Genomic DNA, 14999 nt, shown 5'->3' on the forward strand with positions numbered 1-14999 from the left:
ATTCAGACTCAATTTTTTTTTTTTATTTATTTTTTTTTAATTTGATTGGCCTTTTTTATGTATATGATTTTATAAAGAGTGTTAATATTTCATAAAACCAAATATAGTTTTTAAATTTATAATATTATATATCGCCGTACATTTTCGTCTTGTTTTTGAATTAGTATGATATTATAGTTCGTGCAGATAATTTTTTGATAATAGATAATTCTAAAGAGGTATCCGTCCCTGACCATACATTCATCTTTCTCGCTACAGCATCGGATTGTCATAGTCAAGCTCAGGTCAAAAGAGAAGAAAGAGAGAGAAAGAGAGAGCCATCGCACTTTAAACGAAAAAGAGCAAACTTTAATGGTCAGAGGGGATGGAAGGTAGGTCGTCATCACCTGGTGATGATCGAGCGTCCTCTGATAATGTTGCTCATGACGGTGACAGGCACGACAAGAGAGACTTGGTTCGACGAATTTCGCTTTGTCCATATGTCCGGTTTCCGCATTTCTGTTACCCACGCGCGAGCAAAATCGAATCGAAAGATGATGATTCGATTCAGTTGACACGTGCCTTTTTACTTAGCGACATGGACGGATATTTGGTTTACGAGTGACAATAAGACTGATTAACTTAGTCTGATTAAATGATAGATTATAAAGAATTGAAGAGAGTGCGATGAAGTTTCCATGAGTTTTAAGGAGATGTATGTGTCATATGTCAAAATCAAACGTCAAAAACATGAAAATTTCGTAGACCTTTTATTATTATTTCTATTATTATTTCTTCTGAGTATTTATACAAAACCTGAGCATAATTTTCTTAATATGGTTTGGAAATTATTTAAATTTAAAGTTAGTATTGATTTTTATGGAACATCGCGTATTGTAGCGCTTATTGACAAATTTGACAAGAAAAAAAACATTGCGAACGAAATAAAAATTTTTACATGTATTAAGAAAACTAATAAATATCTGTAGAAAACTTTAGATTTAGATCCATCTATTCGTTTAAAAATTATTATTATTTACTAAAATTTTGTAGAAAAATGTTTCTCTCTCTCTCTCTCTCTCTCTCTCTCTCTCCAAATAACTTGTTTTTTTATTTCTTGTAATTAATTTCAAGAGGTATTCATGACCAAAAACTTTTGTCATAAATTAGGAAAAATATGAAATGCAAGTATTTTCTTTTATGACGACCAAGAATCATTATGTTGTGATATTTTAATTAATTTTTAATTAATTTTATAATCTGGATTTATTTATTTGATTTTCTTTAAACAGCATTAACATAAAAAATATATATATTTTTTTTTTAATTTTGACAGTCTTTTGCTACTATTATACAATCAAAACATCCTTACTAAGGAAGTCTAGCCGATACGTAAGAGACGTGTAAGAGACGACGGCGAAACTCGAAATTCTCGCTTCTCTTTCCGAAATTAAAATATGAATTAATGTACAAGTTTTTTGTGGGGCTCGTACAAAACCCGTCGTCCTCGACTGCGGTAGGTCAAGCGTCACGTGACTCTGGTATTATCGCGAGCGATAAATCCCTCTCCTCCCTCGGATCGAATTTTGGACTTTTTCCCAATGGCGGGTGAAAAGGTTGAACCGAAAAATCGTGTCTTGGGAATACGACGAGAGAATAGAGAAGTTCGTGCGCGCGAATTAAATTTCCGATTCCGCGCGACTAACCCATATTACGGCGCGAAATGAGGCCACGCTCCTTAGAAGAGTCGCGCCTACAACTAATGGAAGTGTTAACCGAACGTTTCACGGATGCCTTTATAAACACATGATTGTTTCACTTGCGAAACAGAAAGAACGAACAAGTTTATCATTTAATCCCACGTGGATTCAGACTTCAACCCTCAAGCAGAATCGTCATAAATTAAAAAAAAAAGGAATCTTTTGTTTGAATGCGATATTTTAAACGCTTTAATTCTATTTTAAGCAGCCGTATTTATGAATTGATGACGTAAATAGCAAACATTTATTTGAAAATCGTGAAAACAATATTAATTTTTATTTCTTGGAGAATGAAATAAATCAGAAGAAATGTGATTTGTTAAAAAATATTTATATCTCTTCTGAGTAAAAAAAATGTTTAACTGATTGACTTATTTCAAAGTTGTGATGTTCAAAAGTTATAAAACTCTTCAATATATTCAATTAAAATAACAATAATTTACATACAAAAAAGTTTTATTAATTCAGTAACTGTCAAGAATAATAAATAACTGTCAAATTTTTTTTTTTATTGTTTACGAATCTCGGCAAGTTAAATAATTATTAATTGCGCTGTCGAAAATTCTTTTGCTTGATTCATCGCGCATTATGATAAAAAGTTTTTTTTTGTAATCTTCACATTCATCGGCAATGATAGAGTTTTTACACGCACTCGCCGAACTTTCTTATTGCGACTCGAGAGGCATTTAAATTATTCGAACGTGCTTTTTCCGTTTTGCGACGAGAGAGAAGGCGGAATATTTCGTCTATTCGGTCTATTCCTTTTGTAAATCGAACTGACACGCAGTCGAAGTCAAAAATAAGCTCTCCGTCGTCGGGGCGATTCGCTTCCGGGGAGTGTGGAAGAGAGAGAGAGAGCCCCGGCATCGAGAGAGTTCATTAGCCGCGCCGCGGCGGCGGCACCGAGAGTGTAACCCCCTCGTCGTATACTTCTTCGACGGTACACACAATCGATGCCGAAATAGAGTAACTAGACGCCGATACAGCGCGCTGACCATCACCGTGTCGATGACCTGGGTGGTGGAGGCGTGCCAGCAGCGGAACAACCACTTCGATCCTACCCGATTCGCGAGGAGGCCCCTCTCCCCTCCCCCTTACCCCTCCTCCCGTCCTGCCGATTCCTCTCCTCCTCATCTCCTCACCCACTAATCTTTCTTCCGAAAATTTCGCACCGCACGAAACGGACGAGGGTGTCCGGGAATTGTCTCATCGACGTCGTCGTCGTCGACGGACTCCTCGAGTCTCTCTCTCTCTCTCTCTCTCTCTCTCTCTCTCGCAGTCGACGGCGCTTTCGAACGGCATGGTTTTCACGTGGTCGCCGAGCATATCGATTCCCCGGACGGGGCGGCAGATCGGATTCTGCGCCCTTTTCCCTTTCGCTTCCCTTCCCGTCTCCCCCTTCCCCCGCGCTTTTGCGCCCACCGTCCTCTCGTCGCCATCCTTCCATCTTCCTCCTCGTAGACGAGGGATATTTACGGCGAATATAACGCTTTTTAGGAGCAAAGCGAGGGACACATACAGAGAGAGAGAGAGAGAGAGAGAGGGGCGGGGGGAGAAAGAGAAAGAGAGAGAGAGGGGTGGATAATCATGACGGCATTTTGACTGGGGCGCGTGCTTTACAGGCGAATTTAAGGCAGCATAACCGCGGATTTATATACGTCGTTGAAAAAATATAAGCGATCGATCGGACGCGCGTTCTCTCCTCGTTCTCGCGGAACGTCATGGACCTAAAATTCTGCCCGTGCGATATATAAGTTGGAGGACGTCTACTTCGTTATGTATAATTCCATTAGGTCTGATTGATTGATTAACATAAATGAACTTTCGGACCAATCGGTCAATTGTTCGAATTATCATTATAAACATCATATCGATAAACATGCGAATGGCGGACCTGATAAGGGTTACGATTCAATTTTATGATCCAATAACGCATTTGTTTAAATATTAGAACGTTTTAATAATAAATGCGCGAAAAAAAAAATCGCGTTGATGAAAAATGAGGAAAAATGAACAGACAAATAATGCATTATAATATTTAATATAGGCTGTTATATTTATTTAAGATTATTTAGTTTAAATCTTGACTTTTATATATTAGAAATATTTCTTATATACAACAATTTCTTATATCGATTTTTTTTCCAGGTTTATTATGCGAAGAAGAAGAGGAGAGCACAGCAGATGCAAGGAGAGGATGGCTCGCATAAAAAGGAGAGGAAACTCTACAACGATGGTTGGGATGATGATAATCACGATTATATTATCAAGAATGGGGAAAAGTTCCTCGATCGATACGAGATCGATTCATTAATAGGTAAGATGAAAAAAAATAAAAACAATAAGAGTAATTATTGTACCATGAATTGACATTAATTGAGATATTATACAATGATGTAGATAATTTTTTATTTCTCATATTTTGTATGTTTTTTTAAATATATATCTAGTAATACTCTCTTTGTTTTTAACGAGTGTATAAATATATATTAGTTGGTAAAAATATTTTAATTGTTTATTGTGTATAGAATTTTGTCTTATATGTTTTTTGTTTGCAGGTAAAGGCAGTTTTGGCCAAGTAGTGAAAGCGTTTGACCACGAAGAGCAGACGCAAGTGGCAATAAAAATCATCAAGAACAAGAAACCTTTTCTAAATCAAGCGCAAATCGAAGTTAGGCTATTGGAAATGATGAACAGAGCGGATACCGACAACAAGTATTATATAGGTACAAATACACGAGAAATGTGCACTGTAATTTATTTTACATATTATATTATATTTTATATTATATTATATTTTACATAATTTATTTTATATATTACGTAAGGGAGATGATACTGATATCTTCTTCGTCTTTTTAATTGCAGTTAAACTGAAGAGGCATTTTATGTGGCGGAATCACTTATGTCTAGTATTTGAACTGCTGTCGTATAATCTGTACGACCTACTTAGAAATACGAATTTCCGAGGAGTGTCATTAAATCTTACAAGAAAGTTTGCACAGCAACTGTGTACTGCCCTCTTGTTCCTGTCTACACCGGAATTGAACATCATTCACTGTGATCTGAAACCCGAAAACATCCTTTTATGCAATCCCAAACGAAGTGCGATAAAGATAGTCGATTTTGGTAGTTCATGTCAACTTGGACAAAGAGTGGGTATCTCATAAGATATTAATTATCTCGCGCGTGCTCATCGAGCCGCTTTTTAACCCGTGTCTCACTTGCTACTTCCTTTTTTTGTCTTTGCAGATATATCAGTATATTCAATCCAGGTTCTACAGATCACCGGAAGTTCTATTAGGAATACCTTATGACCTCGCGATAGACATGTGGAGTCTGGGATGTATTTTAGTAGAAATGCACACGGGAGAACCTTTATTTAGTGGGGCCAACGAGGTAATGAAATAACCTGATCCTTGTGCATGTTCTCTTTAATAGCGTCAAGTCCGTAGCTCTCGATAATTCTCATTAATAGCACGAGACGCTACTGGAGTTTATGGCCATGTTAAGAACATATTCGTGCAATGGCAAATGATTTTTTGAAAATGCACACATATTACTGTAAACAAGAATATATCTTTGTTTAGCAGTATAAAAAGATTCTCGTATAATTTGCAGGTCGATCAAATGAACAAAATCGTAGAAGTACTAGGAATGCCGCCGAAACATATATTGGACCAAGCGCACAAGGCGCGGAAGTACTTTGACAAAGTCCCCACGGATGGCTCGTACGTGCTGAAAAAATCCAAGGATGGTAAAAAATACAAACCTCCCGGCACGAGGCGCTTACATGATATTCTAGGTGTTGAGAGCGGCGGCCCTGGCGGCAGGAGGATAGGAGAACCCGGTCACTCGATGTCCGATTATCTCAAGTTCAAAGACCTAATCGTACGGATGTTGGACTTTGATCCGAAGACGAGAGTAACGCCGTATTACGCACTCCAACACAACTTCTTCAAGAGAACGGCCGATGAGGGGACCAACACGAATGTCGCTGCTGCCAATAGCGCGAGCACGAGTCCGGCAGTGGTGTCGATGAGCCAGGATCACGGTGAGTCGTTGACTGTCGCGCGGCATTATTCTATTTCGCCGAATCATTGTGTAACATAGAGGAGAGAAGTAATCCGATTACGCATTTGTGTGCTTCCACATCTGAGTTTCTTCGAAACTGGCAAGTTTTCAATATTGCTACACGCGTTTCTCATACTCTTCATTATTCCGCGTATGATATTTCGATTTGAACAGCTACCTATAATTGTACGTTAAACGATTAATATTGCAGCGAGAAACATGAGCTTACTATCAAAGTGTAGCTCTATGTCGCTTGATTTCATTCATCATTCATTATTAATATCATTCTTGATTGCCTGATGATACATTTAATCCGCAGTTTTTTCTGAGTCGGCCTTCTCAGCAAATGCGAACGCTGATTTAGAAAGAAAATATACAATTTTCACTGCCCATTATAGTAGATAATTTTATATAAAATGTAATAATAAGAGGCAAATATTTAAAAAAGAAAAAATGTTTAATTGCAATCACATCTTCTATTCAGGCTGCAATAAAGTCTTTTGACAGTTGCTTACAGGAATTTCCATCATTTTTGCAAACGATTTAAAAAACAGAAAAAGACAGAAATCAAATGTTTGGCTAACTATCTCTTCGAGCTGTTATTGAACATTTCTGAATAATTGAGCACAAAAGATAGATATAAACAGAAACTCAGGACGGACAGTTGTATTTATATTGAGAGTTTAGGAAGGTTTTGATTTGTGCAGAAAATAAATTCTCCATTCTCTATTACTTATCCATCCTATTATATTACACAATCGCTTGTCAAATGAGATATTCTTAGCATTCTCTTCGAACAGCAGACTAGTTAATCGAATAATTCCTTAGTAGATTAGGCAATTTTCACTATAACGTGTGAATGAAGGATAATTTTGCTAAAATATGTACGCACAATTTCGCGATTGATTATTCCCTCTATTTCCCTTTTTTAATAATACACCTTTTATTTTCTGCGCAAACTAAACGATACTTGTTGTTGCCCGTAGATATGATGGGGGGACAATACGTGGCTCGATGACTGTCGTATCCGCGGGGCGACGACGACCTGTCCTAGGCCCCAACCCTAATCTTACTTACTAACATAAGTAAGTTCTGTCTAACAAACAATCTCCTACACATACATACATACACACGCACATATACACAATATACATATACAGACACATACATTAAATTATTAACGATATCCCTAATAATCATATCCTGGCCTCGGATGTATTGCGCGAAGCCTTTGCTTGCTTGAAAAGATACTATTCCCTCTGAGAGACACGGATTGACATTGCTCTCATAGCCCGTGTCTTTTTTAATTTTATTAACACAATATATTTAATACAATTTATATAATACTATACGAGGTCGATTATTCGTTATTATATAAGGCTGTCCTTTTTGATAACAATATCTTAGAACATATAAGGACAAACACACAAATAAAAGGATAAAGAACATTGTGTGACTACTGGAATATGTTTCTCTTTTTTATCTTTTTGCTTTCACCGATGATCGAAAGCGACTAATGATCGTTGTACAATGAATATTGTCGGAGATGGATGTTTTATCACGATTGCAGAACATATTCCACACACCACAACTGAAAGTATTGCATCTCTGTGTTAATTGCGAATTTCTGTTTTGTAGAAAAGTCACATCATTGTCTTCTAGTTATTTTATGCATGCTTTAGCTGCTTACATTGTGCACTTTATCAAGTGCAATGCTGCAAATGGGACATGAAATAGTAACGTTTCTGTGAAATAAGTCTTGTTTGTCAGTAATATATATTTATACATCCCTCTTTTTAAATTTGCGTTAATGTATGCCCCAATTGCACATCAGTTAATACATACATAATTAAGAAAAGATTGCACTGCATTGGGATTGCATCATTATGTAAACAACGAAAACAATCAAGCAGACAATTTTCCTTAAATATTTGTAATATATATGATGTAATTATTTGGATAATATAAATGATAAACACATTTTGTAAGCGCATTTTTTACAGCAAACATAAATTTTTAATGAAAGCATTATAAAAGTATTAAGTATTGCAATAAATTTGTAATTAATTACAGTATATAAAATCAGAATAATTCTTATCAGTCATACAAATTTTCAAGATGAAAGAAGAAACTGTATTAAAGAGTATTTGCACTTTAATATTTTAGTATACGATGAATATTTAAACAAGGAAACATATTATCGGAGAGTCATATTTGTTTTAGGAATGTGTGTGAAAGAAAAATGTTAGCGGTGGAAATTATTGCCTGCAAACATGTCCCTGTAGACGTTTGACGATTTTATTTCTCTTTATTCCCATTAGTGATTATTCAATTGTAAGGCTAGAGCGATTTGCGTGGATGATTATGGCATTAGTGTGTAAATATAAATATATATATATATATATATATATATATATATATATATATATATATATATATATACATATACATATTTATCTATAGTAAAGAACTTGCGCGACTCCTTGAATTAATTTTCTTCTTTTCGATGTCCCAGGACTGGTAACCATGTCGGGACAGGGTGGCAGCGGCAGCAGCAGCAGCGGCGGCAGCATGCAGCAAATGCAGGCGTCGAGTCTCCCTGGTGGCGGTTATCAACCCATGGACTGCGAGTCCTCGCCTCGTCACACGGGCGGTCGGCGTGCCATAACAACGGGCTACCCATCGACATCGGCCGGGGCACCCGCATCAGCCCCGATGACGACGTCCATGCAATCCATGGACAGCTCCCTGATACAGAGCTCCCTTGGATCGTACAATAGCCTAATTCTTCCTAACATACCCCATCTGCCCGCGATGATGTCCTCGCCGATGATTCAGCAGCAGAACTTCTACAACTACGGCTACTCGACCGCCGATGCGCATGGGATGGTCAGACAACCGTCGACGGTGTCGACCGGTAACCAGCGAGATGCAGCGGAGAGGGAAGATAGCCCGATGGTCGGTGTATGCGTCCAACAGAGCCCGGTCGCTATTCACTGAGGTGATAGAAGTGGACAATACAGCTGATTGTAGGCAATTGCAAGATTGGTGGAAGAAGAAGACGATTTAGCTGATTTATTACCGGGTAGAGATCGTGGCATACTTCGAACGTTTGTCTACGATATGTTATTGTCGTAGCCGAAGAAAGAGGCGAGAGAAGAAGAACAGGAAATGGCTTGTAAACATTTTCAAATGTCGTTCTCCGATGCTGCTTTCTCGAAGCACAGAGCCAAAAAAAGAAAAAAAAGCACATCAGTGTTCGCGATCAGCGATTAACTTTGACAGTGAGAATTCAACAAATTTTTCGGACACACGTTGGTTTGGCTGAACAATTTTCTGAAAAATACAGACGAAAAATTTCCCAGACGAAAAAATCCACGAGACATAAACGCAAGTCACAAAGCCCAAATCTCTCTCTGAGATTAAGAAATCACAAAAGCGGGGAGAAGTTTACTCCAAGCTCGGCGGCGATAACGACTGAAAAAAATCAACGAGTAGAAAAGAGAATACGCGAGAGAAAGAAGAGAGAAGGGAAAACATGGGAGAGAGGTAAACCTCTATTTCTGTTACGTTGCTGTATTTTCGTATCTTTTATCGAGCTGACTGGCCCTACATTGAGCGTGGATATTACTACGTGTCTAACACGGATGATTGACGAAAGCTTCGAGCATGGACAGACGGTAATGGTTTAGTGAGGATGAACCCAGCTGGCCTCTCGGGTCCTGCCCGATTTCCACGAACACTCTGAGCAGTTTTAGAGAAAACAACTCTGAGCGGGAAAACTTTCGGCAATCAAACTGTGTGGCCTAGAGAGCGAAAAAGTGATAATTACTATTATTACTGCGTAAAAGAAAAAAAAGAAGGAAAAGTAAGAATTACCAATGTAAGCATGTACTCCAATAGAGTTTTATACACAATGTCACGGATGTAAACGGTTTAGCAAGTACTTGCGAGCAAACAGTCGCGTCGACTAGTTATTTGTACAATACACTTAGAATGAATGATAAGAGTGCAGCTTTAGGATTTAGCTTTTAAGTGTGAGGAGGTAACACATACATCCACCCATTCACTCATCCACACACAACACACACACATACACACACACACACACACACACACAAATATATATACAAAACAATGTAAACTTGACCATTTTATTTACTTTAATGAAAACACAAGAATGCAAGTTGCGAACGTCAGTTTGTTGTTGAGCAAGGACTTTAAACAAACGGAGTTCGCGCGGCTTAACAACAATACATATTTATACATAAAAAAAGAAAAACAGTAATAAGAAAGTTAAAAAACAGCATACACGTAAGATCGATCAAGAATGGAATATAATCATACGAGGAATCTAGATATTTTATAATAAACAATACGCGCGTATACTCTCACATGCATACGTTTCCAACGCCAATCGTCATTGATTTTTGCCGTTTTGCTCCGATGGTCGCTTATGCCATTCGCATCGATCGTTATATTAGCCCTTTTATTGTGTACGCAAGATTTGATTTTTATTCGACCATAAATGATTTTTAATCTCAGTTAAATTGTGTGATATCCCTTTCGATTATTTATGTATTGTAAAACTAGATGACGAACAAAGGTAGAAGCCAATAATTTATTTCTTATTGTCAACGCGTAATCATGCGTTTCGTTGTGAAACTACCAATTGTAAAAGTGTAGTATAGTACCTGAAGGCAGACCATTAAAATGCAACCATAATAAATCCCTCTATACAGCCCAGATGTGTTATGAAAGAAAAAGAAGAGAATAAAAAATACGACACTTTTAATAGAAACTATAATAATATAACGCTGTAAAGAAAAAGAAATCTTAAAGAATTATGCATGTTGCTTTTCTCGTAATCACGATAGCAAAAAAAAGAAATGTGGAAATACTTAAATCTGTTTACGAAATATATTTTATATAATTGCGGCTTTTTATACTTCCATACATATACGAAAGAAAAAAAATGCTCCACGGAGACCTAAGATTTAGATAATAATTTACCTGTATGCCATTTATTATATTATACATAGAACAAACGTGTAATCATTTTGTTGACGGGTCGCATCGATTTACTGTGTAGCTACTTTAGGACATTTTAGGACTTTAATTGCTTTATGAGAGGTCTCTCGTAAAAATAAAGCTGCATGTATAATTCCCAATCCGTCATTTTCAATGTTTTAATTGCTATATCTTTTTCTTTTTTTTTTTTTTGTACACAAATTCCAATGCGTAGATAGCGGCGGCTTAAGTAAGCACCGTATTTCGTCTGCATGACCGCGACTGTTGTCAAAAGAGCTTGGCTAAAAAGAAAAAGAAGAAAAAAAAAAGAAAAAGGTATTAGACGACCAAGAGAATTCTTACAATGTATTTTCTGGAAAAGTAATAATGAGAGTCTCACTGTGAAGTTTAGATTTGAATTTTTCTTGTTGTATTAGTTGTAAATATATATATGAGAGAAATATAAAATACTTTTTCGAGTAGAGCTGAGAAAAGTCTAACGTTTCACAAGCCATTCGATCTGCTAAGAATCATTTTCTTCATGCGGCCTTTCGAATGATTTGTATATTTTTATACACCTGCAAACACAGAAACATTTGTGGATACGTTTAAACAAGATACACACTGCGCGCGCGGAACGTTCTATATTGCAACTCAGACGTTGAGGTTTGTTATACTCGAATTTATACTAAGTTACCGAGCGAAAACAAATTTTCTAACAGTATTTAATAATGTAAATCACCGACGGACAAATAGAAAATACGATGCCCTACAAACCTGTATCATAAATGTTTTTTATATCGCATTGAGATTTACGGCAATCAGTGCTTAAGATACGTTAAAAATTCAGAGTCGTAATGAGTCTGTGTTGTGATTAGATAGCTCGAAAGCAATGCTTAAAAAAAAAAAACAATAGAGAGATTCACTGTGACATAATAAATATGCTTAAACAAGACGAAAAAATCTCCACAAAAATTATCCGAAACCTAAAACACATAATATGTCGCGCACCTTACCTCAATGATCTTTTTGATAATTTCAGCAGTTGAAAAAAAAGAAGTACAGGATAATATGATTTATTAGGATGTAAAGAGAGAAGAGAGAGAGCGAAATTAATCCGGCGGGACGCTCGGAATTTTCTGTGACAAGTTTTAAGCGTTCCTCGCGAGAGAATATTCTGTGAACGGCAAAAATCAGTACGCTCTATAAGTATAGATAATGTCGCGTGCATGATATCACAACGCACGAGCCCTCTTCCGAATTCCGATATTGTTACAAAATCTGACGCTGTGCTCACCAGTTCCAAAAACAAACATAGTGTTCATAATTCGCGCAGAGAATCGAACATGATTTTTGGAATTATAATAAAATTATTATAATAAAATTATTTTTTATTGTCTAGAAAGAGAGAGGAGAGATCTCTCTTGAATCTCATTCGCCAGTGACTTTGCTTTGCGACAGGATATCTATCTGTAAGATAATCCTTCCACATCGAATGGTTCATATAAATATAAATGTACGATATATTGCTCGATACTGATCTCTTTTCTTATATCGGATCAAAGCTGACATTTACAATTTTCAGAATGATGGGCACAGCGTCACGTTTAGTAAATGCATAGCTCTTGTATGCTTTGGACAATTGTTGACTTTAGTTGAAAATATTATTGTTTTCTTTTTTTTTACACACCTGTATAGAGAAGCAAAGTGATCGATTAGGTATAACGATGCGAGACTTTTAGCGCGATTAAACGACCGCCGTCATCCGGGCGGATAAATTTAGGGACAATTTTTTTTTTTGCATAGTGCGCGAAGAGTAAGGCCACGGTAGGTACGATTCTCGGAGAATATTTTGAACGAAAGCGAGTTGGGATGATTTGTAAAGTATCTCGAAGCGAAGCGTAAAAAGCGAGCGTGCCGAATGTGGCTGTGCGAATAATAAAGGACCTTTATTTGCCACGTAAACGCGACGAAGTGCGTTTTAAACATATGTTTAGTAGTCTTCAAATATGGAAAAGAAAGGGCCCGCAGTGAGCAGAAAAAAATAACAACTTTCCTTAGGATTTCTTTTGCTATTTCCAATATATGCGCGTCTTATTTTTCGAGAATCACCGTCTCTTGGAATCTGTTCACTCAACAACTGTCGCAAAAATGCAAAGTATTTAAGCCAATTAGCAGACAGCAGAGATGTATACATTTAATAACGTAAGAGCTAGCCGCGATTCATGTTCCAAATGATTTACTTCGCTGCATTTCAAGTACACACATACATACATATATATAATATTTTTTTTTTTTTTTACGTAAAATAAACCGTTAAAATCGGAATGATGATGAAAGAAATAACGGTGTATCTTATGTTTTTAATGGTATATAATATGTTTTAATTATATGTATCTTAGTCCAAACGTGTATGCGATACATACTTTTGCATACAGTATGTGTTGATTGTTCGCATAACTTTTTAATATTTGTAATGGAATTTTTTTTGACGGATTTCCTTAACCATCTGCTGCCCAATAACTTTTTCAAATCTCATTTTTCTTATACGTTTCTCTTTGCATTCATCGATAATTATAAATTTATATATATATAAGGTGCCTAAGATTTACTGCACCATCTGCTAATGGCAGATTTTTGAGATCATTTTTGATGATTTTTCTTCAGCAAAAATGTTGAGGCATCAATAATTTCTTTGTTATAAGCGATTCAAAAAGGACTTTTTGCAAACTAAACTTTAAGAGAGTTAAAACTATATGTTTTAATTTATTTCAGATATAGTTTTAATAGAGAGACAGAGAGAGAATTTTAATTGAAAGCTTACAAAGATATATGATGGAAAAAATTGGAAACTTGCAAAAAATAATGACCTTTCTCGACATTTTCAGAGAAAAAATCATTTCCAAATGATCTCAAGAATCTATTAAGAGGTGGTATAATATAAGTCTGAGACACCTTGTATATACACATACACACACATATATATGCTTGTATTTTTTCAAATACAGATTATATACAGATTTATTCTTCCTTATCTTTTTTATTCATATACAAGGTGCGTTCGAAATTACCGTACAACAGCCGAGTGTGAACCACAGTTTTACACGCAATATAGTAAATAATTTTTTACAATTCCAAAGAATAAATTGGGCAATAGACTGGTTACTTTCTTAATTTTTGATCGTGTTACGTAACATATTTGTTAATTATCACGAATGCGTCTCTTGCGTGTTTACACCAGATGATAAATCTTTTTTCTGCGTGCATTATTTTGTTTTTTCGACAATTTTATGTTTTAATGTAAAATTTCATATTTATAATATTATATCTAATGCGATAATATATATATATATATATATATATATATATATATATATATATGTGTGTGTGTGTGTGTGTGTGTGTGTGTGTATGTATATGTATATGTATGTATGTACGAATGTGTGTGTACGAGCGGTCTTTGTAAAAGTCTGTTTGTAAAGCTCACGCTCGCGAGTCTTAATTCCGAGGTCATTGGAACATGTTCCCGCGGCGGGGAAGTAAAGTAACTTAAGTTTCCTAACGTCATGTGTAAAAGCATTGTGTTCAGAAACAAATATAACTATAATATGACTGATGCGCCTGAGAGGCGATGTGCGAGCGTCCTTTGAGAATTAAGTATGAGAGAGGTAAATGTGGTAATGTCTTGATGATGATGATGATGATGTCTCGTTTGGCGCAATGGTATGCACCACAGTCGGGACAAAAAAAAAGAATATAAGAAATGAACGCAGAGAGCGAGGGAAAAATCTGTATATGTGGATGCGTATGAACGTTTGTATGTGTGTGTGTGAGAAAGAGAGAGAGAGAGAGAGAGAGAGAGAGAGAGGAGGAAACAAAAAACCGATTTATTAAGATGAAAAAAAAAAAATAATAATAATTAACAAAAACTCTATACCGGATGAAGGAAAATGAACTTGTATCTAACGTGTATACATTGTCATAACATTATTATGATGATTATTATAATTATTATTATACATATAATAATGTAATTGAAAATTTGAAACGATATTACATAAGGTTAATAATAAACAAAAGCATCTTCACCTTTTGTTGTTATACTTTTTTCTTCCGCCGATATTTTATAGCGCACCCGATCCATCCTTTTGTAACATGAAAAAAATTACGTTATAT

The 14999-nt window shown here is 36.0% G+C and overlaps 1 protein-coding gene across 2 annotated transcripts in view; it reads left to right on the forward strand.

The window, feature by feature from the left end:
* Nucleotides 1-14911, forward strand: part of LOC126857734 (serine/threonine-protein kinase minibrain) — an 85084-nt gene extending 70173 nt beyond the window's left edge. For both annotated transcript variants that reach the window (XM_050607447.1, XM_050607448.1), the window contains exons 4-9: nucleotides 3888-4056; nucleotides 4298-4465; nucleotides 4608-4894; nucleotides 4992-5138; nucleotides 5361-5793; nucleotides 8329-14911. In XM_050607447.1, the coding sequence (XP_050463404.1) occupies nucleotides 3888-4056; nucleotides 4298-4465; nucleotides 4608-4894; nucleotides 4992-5138; nucleotides 5361-5793; nucleotides 8329-8813 (1689 nt within the window). In that variant the 3' untranslated portion in view covers nucleotides 8814-14911. The remainder of the gene's footprint in view (nucleotides 1-3887; nucleotides 4057-4297; nucleotides 4466-4607; nucleotides 4895-4991; nucleotides 5139-5360; nucleotides 5794-8328) is intronic.
* Nucleotides 14912-14999: the final 88 nt, after the last annotated feature.

This window comes from Cataglyphis hispanica, chromosome 22 (genome assembly GCF_021464435.1).
Source record: "Cataglyphis hispanica isolate Lineage 1 chromosome 22, ULB_Chis1_1.0, whole genome shotgun sequence".
NCBI classification, from domain to species: domain Eukaryota; kingdom Metazoa; phylum Arthropoda; class Insecta; order Hymenoptera; family Formicidae; genus Cataglyphis; species Cataglyphis hispanica.